General features: G+C 44.0%; 1 protein-coding gene across 1 annotated transcript in view; it reads right to left on the reverse strand.

Moving 5' to 3' along the window:
* The window catches only part of FASN (fatty acid synthase), a 34868-nt gene extending 23302 nt beyond the window's left edge, over positions 1-11566 (reverse strand). Inside the window, exons 1-11 of the mRNA XM_074160027.1 lie at positions 11440-11566; positions 10477-10629; positions 9040-9213; positions 7992-8192; positions 7417-7539; positions 6618-6733; positions 6250-6384; positions 3071-3530; positions 2550-2737; positions 1644-1833; positions 44-138 (exon numbers count right to left, since the gene is read on the reverse strand). Coding sequence (XP_074016128.1) covers positions 44-138; positions 1644-1833; positions 2550-2737; positions 3071-3530; positions 6250-6384; positions 6618-6733; positions 7417-7539; positions 7992-8192; positions 9040-9213; positions 10477-10629; positions 11440-11566 — 1962 coding nt within the window. The remainder of the gene's footprint in view (positions 1-43; positions 139-1643; positions 1834-2549; positions 2738-3070; positions 3531-6249; positions 6385-6617; positions 6734-7416; positions 7540-7991; positions 8193-9039; positions 9214-10476; positions 10630-11439) is intronic.
* Positions 11567-13899: the final 2333 nt, after the last annotated feature.

Here is a 13899-nt window from a genome sequence, read left to right on the forward strand (position 1 = left end):
CCAGTCACAACTCCGCCATGCACAGTATCAGTTCCTTGCTCACCAGAGGCCCCGAAACAGTGACAGTATCTTCAGAGTTGTGACAGGCTGGCACCACTTTTGGAGGACAGCGTTGCTTACATTCTTCCCATGTCAGACCTGCAGAAGGCAGACACAGAATGACAACAAAAGTGTTTCTGGCAACGAGCCTCAGAAGGGGAGGCGATCTCAACCGCGCAATCACCGCGCTTAATTCAGCATTTTGCAGAACTGGGAAGGATTCTCAAGGGAAAGATGGACATCACCCTTTTCCCCAAAAGTGGTTCTGCAAAAGCTAAGGATATTTATCTGAGAGCTTTAACATGACATTTATCACTGTGATATCAAGCGCAAGAACAGAGGACTGAATCTTTGTACCAACCCCATTAAGGGATGGGGTCAGGGGGAACCCACACGCTTTCAAAGATACAGAATTGTTTGTTTTGTCTCATCACGCCCTTTGCAATACGAGCTAGAACGAGGAGAGAGAACGCATGAGCTTGACTCACAGAAACAGAGCACCACAAAATACCCATAGAAATCGACAGCTCTAGTGGTTTAAACCAGCTTAACACATGCAATGTCTGGTCATGTATTATATGGATAAAAGTCACAGGAAGAACTTGAACTCAACATCAGATTACAAAAAAAAAAAACCAAAACCCACAACATATAAGCAGCACTCCAAGGTAAGTTCAGCGGTAAGTGTCATGTATTTAATATCAAGGGAAAGAAAACTAAATTAGGTAAGTAGTCCTTTGTGGCATTAAAGTAAGGAGTCTAGGATTATGACCTCGTCTTCAGACAAACTGCATTAGACCTGCAACAGCTTCTCTCTTCAGTGTTTCCGTTTTTAACTGACCACTGCATCCAATAATAAGAGGGAGAAGAGCAATAATGCTACCAATAACAATCTTATTTTTAAACATCAAGTCACCATGAAGCTACACCATGAAAACAAACAGCTGGATCCAAAGCTAAAAATTTCAACCAACAGTCGACAAAACTATAGGACTTGCAGAAACACTGAGCAAAGCTTGTTCAGGAGAAAGCTTCTTCTAAATGCTATTAGGCCCAATTCTACGTTCTATTGGCATTAAGTTTCACCGGCCAGTTGCCCACCATGTAATAGTGGCTTACTGGTTTCGTGTCTCATTACTCTTGCAGGCAATCAGAAATGTATCTCTATTTTTTTTCCCCAATAATTTAAGTATATGTGTGTGTGTATATACACACACACTATAGAGATACCTCTATTAAAAAAAAAAAACAAACCACAAACCAGACAAAACCCCTAGCGCCCTAGAGATTTTCACCTCTCTTTTCAAGCATATTATTTATCAGGCCTCTGTCATTGATCACCTGTCAATAAATCTCTCAATTTCCACTTAGTTTTGGTTGGATTACTAAAATTCTGCTGCATTCCAGGTCAGGGATTCCTGCCACTATATGAACTCCAGTAATTAATATCCCATTCTACGTTAGAAGAAAGTCAAGAGTAGCTAAAGTTCTACAGTTAGGATTGTCTCCACCAACACATTTCAGAGCCCAATTTTATCCCAACGCCGTACAAGGGAGATCAGATGAACTCTCCTGTATCACCCTTTTGGTAAGGGTATACTTACCAACAGCAGCCATTCCTCCTGGGGGCAATTTGGCCTCTTTAACACATCGTCCCCGCCAATAAGCGGCAAGAATGGCTTCTTCGTGACTTAGGGAGTTGTCTGCATAGCCACAAGCTAGTTCTCCCACTGAATGGCCCAAAATCCCATCAGGTCGCAGACCTGCAGCCTTCAACAGATCGATCTGAGCAATCTGCAAGGAAAAGTAGGGATTAGCGATTCCGTGCCAGAGCGAGCAGGTCTCAGGCCTCAAAGGGACACAGCATTAGCGAGTATATTACAAAATGGCTTTTTGGTACAGATGTTCTTCTTGGCCTCACTGCTACCCCCACCTCCCCACTGCGGCTCCAGCCTCCGTTTCAAAACAATCCCAAGAATCATTATGCGACTCCAATATTGTTTGGGTCTCTCCACAACAACAGGAGGTTGCCAAGAGCATGTTTGTCCAAAGAAAGAGGCAAGACCAGCTTTCCAGTTTGCTTTAAAAAGCTCTGACTGGAGTTTAAGAAACAATGAATCCCATGCTGTCACCCAAAATTTCATTTAGCATCCTTTAGTTCATTTGCAGAACAAAATTTTAGAAGGCATTCTATGGAACGTTGTTCCTTGGCACAAACTTAAGACATTCCTTCGTCTCTTAAAAGGAAAAACTGCCCCACATACACACACAAATCAGTTTAGATCAATATTCATTCAAGCATCTTGCAAGCGGCAGAGTCCAAAACTGTTAAGGGCGCAACATATTCCCTCCTATTAGGGAGATTATTTCTAACAGCTATCATTTGCTAGCTACACAAAACAAGCTTTAATTAATCAGTATTAAGTGTTACTGGCCAAACGGACACACTAGCAGAGCACGCTTATGTGGATTGAGTCCATGACCTCCTCCAGCAGCCATTTGAGTCTTACCTGAATAGCAGCTAGCCCAACAAATGCATGGACAGTTTCATCAAAAGTGTTCTCATCTGCTTGCAGAAGCAGGTCCGAGACCTTCAGGCCTGTGTTCTTCAAAGCCTCATCCGAGCGCAATATAGACTGGCGAAACAAATCCAACTTCATAAGGCTCAGGCCCATCCCTTTCCACTGCGTTCCCATCCCTGCAGGACAGGCAAGGAGAAGCTGAGCTCTAGCAACACTCCGTCACAGCAGACATCACACCCTTGCTCTGGCAGGGAAAGAATTCTACCTAAGAGCAAAGCTTACGCTTCTAACATCCTCTAAATTAGGCACCGCTTTTTTGTTTTTCCCCTGAACTTCACTATCATCAGAAGATGGCAAAGTTGGAAGCGTTACACAGAACACAGGAAATACGAGTGTCCCGACGTATCACAGGGCTGTAAGATATCACCTCATGCTAGAGTGGAAAATTAGAGCACAGAATCCAACCGCTCGAGCCCCAGACCTACAGAGGACCACCGCCGCACACCTACCTGAGCAGATGTACCAGAGCGGTCTGCCAGACGCTTGAACTTGCTGAACTTCTTGTATGTCGCTCTCAGTGCCAACTAGCGTGTAGCCCCTGTAGGGCATGGAGGATGGAGGAACTGCAGAGATATCACTGAGCAGGCTTACAAATGGGCTGCAGCCTCCATGTTTTCTGCTCTCTTGAATTAGTATTTCCACAGCTTCCTGGGTTCTGCCACAAACTTGAACCAGTCTTGGCACGCTACAAGTCTCCAGAGGCTGGTGTTTTTTCTGATTTGGCCTCAGAATGACATGAGCATTAGCACCTCCAAAGCCAAAGGAGTTGATACTGACAAGGCCACCTTTCACTGGCGTTGGTTTACAAACTACCTCCAAAGTGCCATCTTGTAAGGCAGGAATATCTGGATTTGGGGTATTGAAATGAAGATTTGGAGCCCACAGCCCATGTTCCAGAGAGAGAACGACCTGGAAGAAAAGACATTGCTCTGTGCTCCACATTTTCTTGTAACAAACATTCTTTTGTTGTTATTCACTATAAATGACCACGTAGCATAGGCTAAAGCAGCTCCCTCTATGTTTGGATAAAGGGACCCTTCAGAGAACAGCATTATTGATGTTACTGAGGCAGTACCTACTTCACCTAGGCAAACTTTCAGTCCATGCAGGGAGTCAGCAGTGAAGGTGAGTGGGGTAGTTTTAAGTTTAGCTTCCAGACCACTTCGAACTGGAAAGCCATGCAGTCTTGCTGGAAAAGCAGCCTGACTACTAAGAATATCAAATTTCCTTTCTCCCCCTTCAGATTCTGTCCCTTCATCACACTCTGCTTCATCTCTCCCCAGTCACACACAACCAACACATGCTCTTCCTTATCACAAGGAATGCTTCCATTTCTGCCTTTGCCACAAATAAGCCAAGCTGAAGCACCGGTAAAGGAGTTTCCTTGCTGCTTCACACACACTTCTTGTCTTTTTGATCCAAAAAAGAACACACAGGAGACTGGTCAGAACTGGCAGAGCCAAAGGGAAGTTCAGAAACAGCATTAAGGGTTAGAACAGCTGTGCCAAAAAAGCAAGAGCTCCTTTCTCTCGGCAGCATCTCTACAAACAGCCCGTGACACCAAGCTCCTTCGTGGCACAAGCCCAGCAAATCACAGACTACAAGGTCAGTTGCAAACACTGGGTGCTCTGGATGTTCGGTAGTGCCTTCATCACCCCAAAAATGGTCAGAGAAACAGATATTGGTTTGGGAACTGTTCTAAGTTGACTATCAGACGTGGCAGGTACCTGGGAGGACAACCAGCATAAACGCATGATTTCAACTCCAGTCAGTGTGTTTAAAGTTGCAGTGACCCAACTATGTTCCTGCACACTGTCCTACACCTACAATATTACACACTATGCTGTGTAAAGCAACAGCAAGTTCAAACAGATTTGTACTTTTAAGTCTGCTGTGGCTTCTACACAAGTTTGAGAGCACAATACAGTGAGTGTAGACCAGAGCCACCAAGAAGCTTTGTCTTTGCTGTACAGCAAGTAATTAGACAGGCCAAGTACTTCAAAGGTGTAGGCGAGTTTTCCTTCCCTTACTAGAATTTAACTAAAGTAGCCCTGGCAAGCCCTAGTTTCTTCTGTACCTATCCACGTAATTAACGGATTCTCTTCAAGTCTGAAATGAGATACTTTCAAGATCTATTTTCCTAACTGATGTCTCACATAAGAACATTTTACAGAATTCTGAAAGAAAACATTTACAGAAACTGCAGACATCGAGACAGTTACTGTCTAAGAGACAGTGGTGTTGGTGTAGTTTCTGGCTCAGTCTCAAGGACACCTGATTTGCCATTCTGATCAACTTCCAAGTCTTAAAATATGAAGTGCTGCCTAACTTTCAAAGAATTGAGAACAGAGACAAAGCTTCAGGTGCTTTCAAGATGCCAGATCTGGAAACAAGACCTAACATGACTTAATAAAAGCATAGCAAAAAGATATCCCAGCAGGCACGATGGGTGCCATGGGCTCTTGCCTGCAGCTTTAAGTTCCCATGCAAAGTTAAGTGAGAAAAATGATGAAGAGAGTGAGAAAGCATGGTGTGAGAGAAGTCTTCAAAAAGACATTGTGGCCCTTGTCTTTGCAGTTCTGCATCCTCTAAAAAACAGACAGGGAAACAACATCTGAAAGTTATGATCCTGTCCTGACAGATGACAGCAGAACTGCACTAAACAAATTGTTTATGATTTACCACACAGTATGGATGGAGGGGTTTATTTTACAACTCAATTATCATTCCTTCTATGAAGGTGTCAGAGGGATAGATGTGCTAAAAAAGTAAACTTTCCCCTACAGACAGACACTGCTGTCTCCGCGATTTATTTGCGGATCAGGCTATTCAAAGCGAGTTGCATGTATGCAGGTCACAATAACCACTTTAAAGAGCCTAAAATTCTAGCAGTGACAGTGTACGTGACTTCAGTTTGCGTGGCTCTAAGGCTGTCAGTAATAGGCTTAGAACCAAGTGTGAACATTAGCTAGCTCTCCGCTAAGCAGTTTAGCAGCCAGAGCCAATAGGTGACTGTCTGCCTACCGCAGTAGTTAGTAGGCTGGTTGCTAAGACAACCAGTTATTCAAGCTGGTAGCCTCATCCTGAAGAGCTCACCTGGCTTCCTGCCAACACAAGAGAGAAGAGGGAGAGATGATGACAAACAACCAGAAGGATCAGCTACTCTTTTGGCACCGAAAGCCCACACTGCCTCTTATCGTTGGTCATTGCCAACTACTCCAAAGATTTCAATCCCTCTACTTGTACACCTCCCAAACCCAAACGACTCACAGCGGAGTTCCGTTGGAAGATCCAGCATAAGGATAATCAATAAAGTGATTGCAAAGCCTTTATTCTGAGCAGAGTTAAGCTCCTGTAGAATTCAGGAGGACAGGGGAACTCAAGTGTGTGTGCACACAGCAGATGGCCACCTGGGCATTTGTGTCCAGCCTGCAGAATAGCCAGCTGAGCTTTTAAAAGTATTTGCAGGTGAAGCAAAAAAATGATAAGCACCTGAGTTGTTCTCATTACCAGTGAACATCTTATCTGGATCAGTGTAAGTTTTCCTTAAAACAAACAAACATTAAAAAACCCATACACTGTTGTGTTCCCCTCCTGCCCCAGTTTTCCTTCCGAAACCACCCGTTACCTTGGCTAATGCAGCAAGCCCAGAGGCGGGCTCTGGATGACCCATGTTTGACTTGGTTGATCCAATCAACAGTGGCTCTCTCTCACACTGACAGAAGATATTTACAATGCCATTTACTTCCTGTGGATCTCCAACCTAGTAGGGAGAGAATCAGAACAGCTATTAGCTACCACTTCCAAAACACACCATGAAAGAGAAACCTGAAAGATTAAGAAGTCTGGACAAAATCCAAAAGTGGCAAAGCAAGACATATTTTAGTAACTCGTGGAAGGAAAAAACATAGTTCACTTTGGAAAAACAGAATAATTTGATGGGAAAGTGTGGCAAGTGATGTAAGGGAAGATAAGAGACAAGAAAACACTTCAAACCTTGGTGCCTGTCCCATGAGCTTCAATATACTCCACTTCTTCAGGTTTGAGACCACGTTCTCTGTACAAAGCTCTGACCAACTGCTGCTGCATCTCTCCAGATGGGAATGTCACACCTAGGACAAAAATTGCCATCAATTCCTCTCTCATATCAGACACTTCCTGATCTGATTTTAGCACCCTTCCAACTGCTTGGGGCTACCAAGACAAAAAAATATATATATATTGAAAAAAAAAAAAGAATCAAAGAGAGACATTTTCAGGATTTACAATGTTCTTAGCACCAAACACAATAAGCCTCTCAGGCTCTTTGGAAGAAGAGCAGAGGAACCAGAAATGGACATAAAGCAATAACTTAGGCTAGTGTGTGAAGATACTGGTTAACAGAATATTAGGACATGTCTAGATCAAGCAGAATGTGAAACTTGGTGTCTCCATAACTGTAGAAGGGGAGAAGTGGGACAGCAGTAGGGAAAGAGCCTTAGAACACCACCTACATTTCTACCATCAGTGCAGAAGTTACTGTAGAGCTGTCCTGAGGAAGGCTGAACTAGCAACAGGACACTCCTGCTGCTTTCTACAGTAGAAACCACCACTCGCCTCCTTCAACTTCTTTACAAAATAGAGTCCTGAACTTTGCATTAGCAAAACAGAAAAAAAAAAAAAAAAGAAACCCAACAATAAAAACCCCCTTCACACACTGAAAGAAGAGCCACCCCATAACAGCCCATTTTTGATGACAAAGACTGTAGACTGAACAGTTCTGTAGGTATCTCGCTTCTCAGAGGCTCAAGCCTACCTTGCTCCTTAAAGCCATCAGTGTTACTTCCAGCATTGACTATGGTGGCATAGATCCGCTTAGCCATAGATCTCTTGGTCAAAAGAACGACGACAGCAGCTTCAGAGCGACAATATCCATTTCCTGAGAGCAGAGAGAGAAGAATGAGTCACTAATTCTGCTCTGCGTTGAATAAAGTTGCAAAACACTACGTGGTAAGGTCATCTCATTCCTGAGATACCACTTAAAACAGATGACTTGGAGTACAATATATTCATTTCTTTAAAATAAAAAAATAAATGATGTCCTAGAAAAGCTCATCACAAACGATGACAGAAAGTTTCCACCAAGAGATAGCAATTTCCTCTCCCCAATGGCTTGAGGAATGAACCATAGAGTTTCTCCCCCACAATTAGTTTTCCAGGTTCAACAGAGCATGCAACACAGATCAGGTCCAGGTTGTCCCAAACAGTGCCCCTCAGAACAACCACAAGGAACAACTACAGCTCTTTGCTGTATTACAGGAGCATGTGGTCACAGACTCCACAGTAAGTTCCTCTCACACAACATGAGAGCTTTTTGTACTGATGCCTTACCTGAAGCATCAAAAGCCTTGCAGGCACCATCAGAACTAAGCAAACCCAGCTTCATGAACTGCACGGAAGTGTTGGGTTTCAGCAAAAGGTTGACCCCTCCGACCAGGGCTGCACTGCACTGTCCATGACAAATTGCCTTATAAGCATTTTCCAGAGCAACGAGACTAGAGGAGCAGGCTGTGTCAATAGCTATGCTCGGTCCTTAAAGAGCAGAAAGGGAAAAAAAAAAAAAATATTTTCTTACTGTTTATTTCCTAGTGTTGCTCTCCAGAAACTACAGGACGGGATCACAAGAGAAACATATTAAAATAAAAAGTTAAATAAGAGTTGCTTCAGAACATAAAAGGTAACCCTGATACAATGGGAGACGAGAATCACCATCTCTGCCTGCCTACCAGGTAAAACGGATGAGAAAGGCGGAAAAAAAATTGCAAGTAGTTTGGTTTTAAGGGTATTTTTTTAAAATTCCACCTCCATCAAAGAGACATACTGTAGTTTTGCAGGCAGGACTCATCTATTTCCCCGTTCTCACCCACAAACCCTCCCCCCCCCTCCTTTCCAGTATCTCTGTTGCTCTTCAGAGCAATTCCTATCCCTCCACTCTTATCTTCAGTGCCACAAAGGGTTCAAGTCGTGTCTATACCTTCAATTACATTATTTTGGTGGCTCTCCCACTTCACTCAGGAAGAGCCAAGTGTCAGTTTGTCTCTGGTCTAGCCGACTTCTACACAGCTTGATACCAAACAGCAGTCTAAAGGCAGGAAAGGACCTAGGCCTTTTTATGAAGGCTCTCAAAATCATCCCCTCTCAGATGAATGCCAGCTATGCCCAGCAGCAGCAACCAAGTTATAAAGCCTTACAATGAGTTTTATCACAGTTAATACATTTTCTGCTTCTTATGTGCCTCCTTACAATAGTTGTATGCTACTTTCTCATTCCAACAGGGGTCTGTATCATCATATCCATCCCACTCCTCTCCAGAAACTGTGATACAAACATGCTCAAGCTGCAATTGCTGATGAGCAGCGGCAGGTCTGGGGGCACTTACCTTTCAAGTCATAAAAGTAGGAAAGCCTGTTGGCAAGCATAGCACGCTGGCAGCCAGTCATACTGTATCCCAAAAGCTCTTCTGGATCTTGGCTAAAGGCTTCAGCAGCTTCTGACCCACTGGCACCAACCCACACACCTGTGTCCGTGCCACGGAGGGTGGCCGGATTAATACCTACAGGGATATTGGAAGGTAGATTACAGGAGATATCAGGGACACTGTCACCAGTTCATCAAATACTGCTTACTCTCCCTTTCTAGCAGGGCTGCAGCATTGTTCCCTTACCTAGAGTCACCTCTTTTCTGTTTCAGTTGCACACCTTACAAATCTTACTGCAAAGTCCACCAGAACTTTGGTGTTGGCTTTTGGCCAGAACATACTGTGCCCAGAGACAGCTTTTTCAGCTCAGGTGGGCGCTACTAGAGTCTTATGTAAAAAAAACTGTATGGACTACAAAGGCACAAATGCTCATCAGATAAGTTAACAGCTGACTTCCAGTGTAGAGAAAAGGAGCAGACTGAAGGGGAGAAAAATCACAGCACTTGGAGTGTCACGTGAGCACATGGGTATCTACCTCTAGCCACAGACAAAGCCCAGATGTGGAGTATAAGACAGAAAGGAAAATTCTTAAGCACAAAAGCCAACAGTCGGAACAAGAAACAATTCTACTTTAAAAAACTGCTTAGCAAGCTCAACTTGCAGAGATCTCTGCTGTTTCTTCTCTGTGCTTCAGGAGTACTGGAGACAAGCAGAATATTCAGGCCTTCAGACTGAGACTCGGCAGTAGAGAACTAAGAGTTAATTTTAGTAAGTCAGTACTAGTGAGGTGGTTACAATTTTTTCCCCATGTGCTTCTTATGTTCAGACATGAAACTAATTAACATGAAGAATTAACTTTTTGGCTCTGTGGGTATGTAACTTGAAAGCTCCAGACACTGTCAGCGATGAAGGAAAGAGGCTTCTATTTCTGAAAGCACACTGCTTGGGCAAACCTTCCACAGAAGCAGATCAAATGCCACAAATTTTCCATGAACCTAGCCAATAGACAGGAATTCCTCAGGCCATCTGCCATTCTTTGAGACCATGGATGAGAATTCTAATCAAGTCAACTTCCTTTTGCACTACAAATACACCTTTAACAAAAGGATCTATTGTAGAATATTAGGGTAGAGCGGAACATACAAAAACTCTAGAACCATTGACTGTTTAAGTGTTTCTGTCATACTGGTCGTACCAGGAGGCAGATAGAGATTTGCTGGCAATCACCACTGAGTTCCAGAGAAGACAGCTTTGTTCTAACCCCTGCACCAGTTTTTTGGTCTCCTCTCTGTGATGGCTTTCTCTTGTTAGGGATCTCATCATACAGGTGCATGTGGGCACCTGCTGCACAGAGACAATGCAGCACAATTCTCCCTCTTCAGTCATTCAGCTGCTTACCTCCATCCAAAATAGCTTCATAAGAAACTTCCAACAGCAAGCGAAGCTGAGGATCCATTGTATGAGCTTGTTTGGGGTGAACCCCAAAAAAGGATGCATCAAATTTGCTTATGTCCTTCAGCTTTCCATTTCTCTTGGGCAGTCCATAAATTCCTGAGAAGAACAATTCAACAGAGTCACAGAATACATCAGTTTTAAAGCAGCTACCAACTCAGCCAAAGCACAGAATGATCACTGACGATTCTCAACTACACACGAAACCTCACTTCCCTGTTGCAATAACCAGAGTGCTGCCTTAATATCTACCTACCCATCTCTCTGAATCTCATTTGGAAATGAGAACGCTGTATTAACAAAAACAATTGTCATTTTTAAGTCTCTCACGGATATGGCAGCAGAAGACATCCATCTAGTTTAAGCATCTTAGCTTCAGCAAGTTGTACCAAGCACTTAAACAGAGTCCAAATCAGTGGTTCCCACCAGTTACCAGGCAGCAGTAAAACAAAAGCTACTTCCCACTTCTGCAAATCGCTAGCTCGAATGGGATTGTCTTTCTGAAGTGTCTGGCACATGCCTATCAGGCAGAACAGAACATTGTAAAAAGCCATAAATCACTGGCCTGGAGTGCCTGTGCTACTCCTGAACCCAGAGAAGCATGAGTTGTCTTAGTGCCACAGCTATCAACAGCAGCTACAAGGTTCATGTTGCCCAGCTGCTCTGTCAGAGTGTTCTTTCATTTGGAAGCAAGCTACACATTTATAAGCTACTACTGCATGGGACATGACATTGTAATATGGATTCCATGAGACCATCATTAAGTGTTCTGTTCCTGAACGTCTTGGTAATATATCAGAAGGGAATTCAGAAGCTCTGGCAGGGTTTTGCATCTGATAAATCCTTTCCTTTCAGAGGGTAGTACCTCTAGAACTCAGGGCTCCAAAAGGAGGGACAATAAGCACTCACCTGGTTTCCACCTCCGATCATCCTCTGTGACCATATCAACTCCATTAAGCAGGTTCTCCCAAAACTCTTGCAAGTTCTCCGATTCTGGCAGCCTTCCTGCTATGCCTGCAATCACCACGTCCTCCATCTCTGAACTTCTCCCTGTTGCTGAGATCCAGAAAGCAGTAAGACTAGTAAGATTTCGCACAGAGAAGGAGAACATGTGTGTCTCCTGTCTTCCTGACATGTTGTGACAAACAAGCATATTTGCAGGAGAAACACCCACACAGGAACAGTCCATGGAGTCTCTTACTACAAAAAGACAGCCCAACTTATCAAATGGGTCCTAAGATCTGCGAGGACAACGAGGATGAGAAAAACGATCCTGAAGGAGACTCAGGCTCTGAGAACCACTAGTTTCTACACGACGGCTAGAAAATGAACACAGCCTCTGTGGAGTCAGCACAGAAGACAGATTAACATGCTGGAGCAGAGGTGGGTGGAGAAATTATGAAATCCGTATAGTAAAATACATAATTACAAGGCAAACCTAACAGGTAGCAAAACAAGTTCTACAATCATTACAAAGTTAAATGCTAACTTAAGAATCAATAATCAGAAAGTTTGTAGGGGGGGGATGACACACCAAACAAAAAGCCCCACAAAACAAACACAAAACCAAACAAACCAAACTACCCTCCCCCCAAAAAGCCACACACCCCCCAAAAAACACCACACCTCCCCCCCAAGACACACACAGAGGAGAAGATCTACACAAAAGCACAAAGATTACAATACAGCTTAGCATCATTTAAAATACACAAAACAAAAAGTAAGTTTGACACATAAAGTGTTTCCCAACTGGACCCTGCACTGCCCCACATTAAGGGGGCTGGGAATTGGGACCCAGTACATGTGACAGAGAGCAGGGCTTTGAAATAAGAGTTGGCAGAACAGATTTGGATTCCAGATGGGATGAAAAAACCCTAGCTGCTGTCCCAAGAAACTTGCATTCTAAGACCCCGATCTCAAAGAAGACAACAGAGCATCGTGGTGCGGAACGCAGCACGGCAGGCCATCTATACAGATCACAACACCAAACGACAGCTCATGTATTACAGTCAACACACATTTAATGCATTTTTAGTGTAATAGAAAATAAATTAACAACTAAGCAGAGAGAAAACAAGTTAACCTGATGTTTCAGTTAAGTTCAAATTCTATTTTGCAAACCGTAAGTAGGCAAGTTAAGGGGGGGGGGGGAATCCCCATATATATGGGTTATTTTTATATATATATTAAAAAAATACATAAAAGTGTGGTTGCATGAACAAAAGAGGTAGAAAGCATTCACAATACTTCCTGAAATAATCCTTCTGGTAAGTAGAGGAAAAATATTCTTTAGAGTTAACATGTGGGATTTTAACACGTAAAAATCACAAAGAGAACTGGGTGCCCAAATAGCTAGAAGTCTGCCTTAATAACTTTGGATGAAAGACTTGGCTACGGAAGCCCTAAAGGTTGACTCCCATCCCAGGCTGTGCTCCGTAGTGCCATGCAGGCACTCTGCTGAAGAGCTGCTGGTGCTCGATCATCTCCTCCACAAAACAGCACTAACGGGGACTCTTCGAGGAGCACTTTATAGCTGTTTTTCCAAGCCAAGACAGTTCATTTAGGCATGGTTTTGCAGCCTCTTTCGGGAGTTCCTGATGTTTTTGAGCAAGAAATAGGCACCTCTTCCCTCTGAAGGCTGCTTGAGGTGGCTGGATGGGGCCGGGGCATGGAGGGAGCCCAGAGACCTCCATCCACAGAGGGGTGTCCCAACCAGGACACAGCCCCGCAGAGGCTGCCTGACTTCTTGTACCCTTCTCTCCTTCAGCAGTTATCTCGATTCAGATCTGTGGAGTAACTGTGGAATTATGCAACCCCGAAGTAGAAGGGACGATTACCTCATCTCCTCCCCTCCATCCCTTCTGGGAGCAGAAACAGAAGTGCTCCCAAAAGGACATCTTGGATTTCTCAGTCTTATGCTAAACACCAGGCAAGAGAAGTTCAGTCCCACTCCAGTCGTTCATTTAGAAGGGGAAACACTAAGGGCCAAACACACAAAGGCCCTTACGGAAAAACCTATTCCCCAGAAGTGAAGTTGGCAGGAACATGCCCGGTCCCCTCTCCCCCGAGGAGATGCCTCTCCGTTTTTCCGCTGACAGAAATCCAGCAACTTTGGCTTATTATCGTCACCGCCGTACCTGGAAACCCCAACCAAGGGCCACAGCTCTCCGTGCTGGCAGCAGCTTGGCCCCGGGGCAGAGCAAGAATGGATCCCAGGCACAAAGCGTAAGGCAAGAGACGGACAAGACGATAACGTGATTACGATTTGATTTTATGCCTCAGCTCTTTGGGTGATGACCTCTAGGGAGAGAAGTCTAATTTGTATTTCCGGGGACTGAAACATCACTTCTGGGATTGTTCCTTCCCTTT

Source organism: Numenius arquata, chromosome 17 (genome assembly GCF_964106895.1).
Source record: "Numenius arquata chromosome 17, bNumArq3.hap1.1, whole genome shotgun sequence".
Lineage (NCBI taxonomy): Eukaryota > Metazoa > Chordata > Aves > Charadriiformes > Scolopacidae > Numenius > Numenius arquata.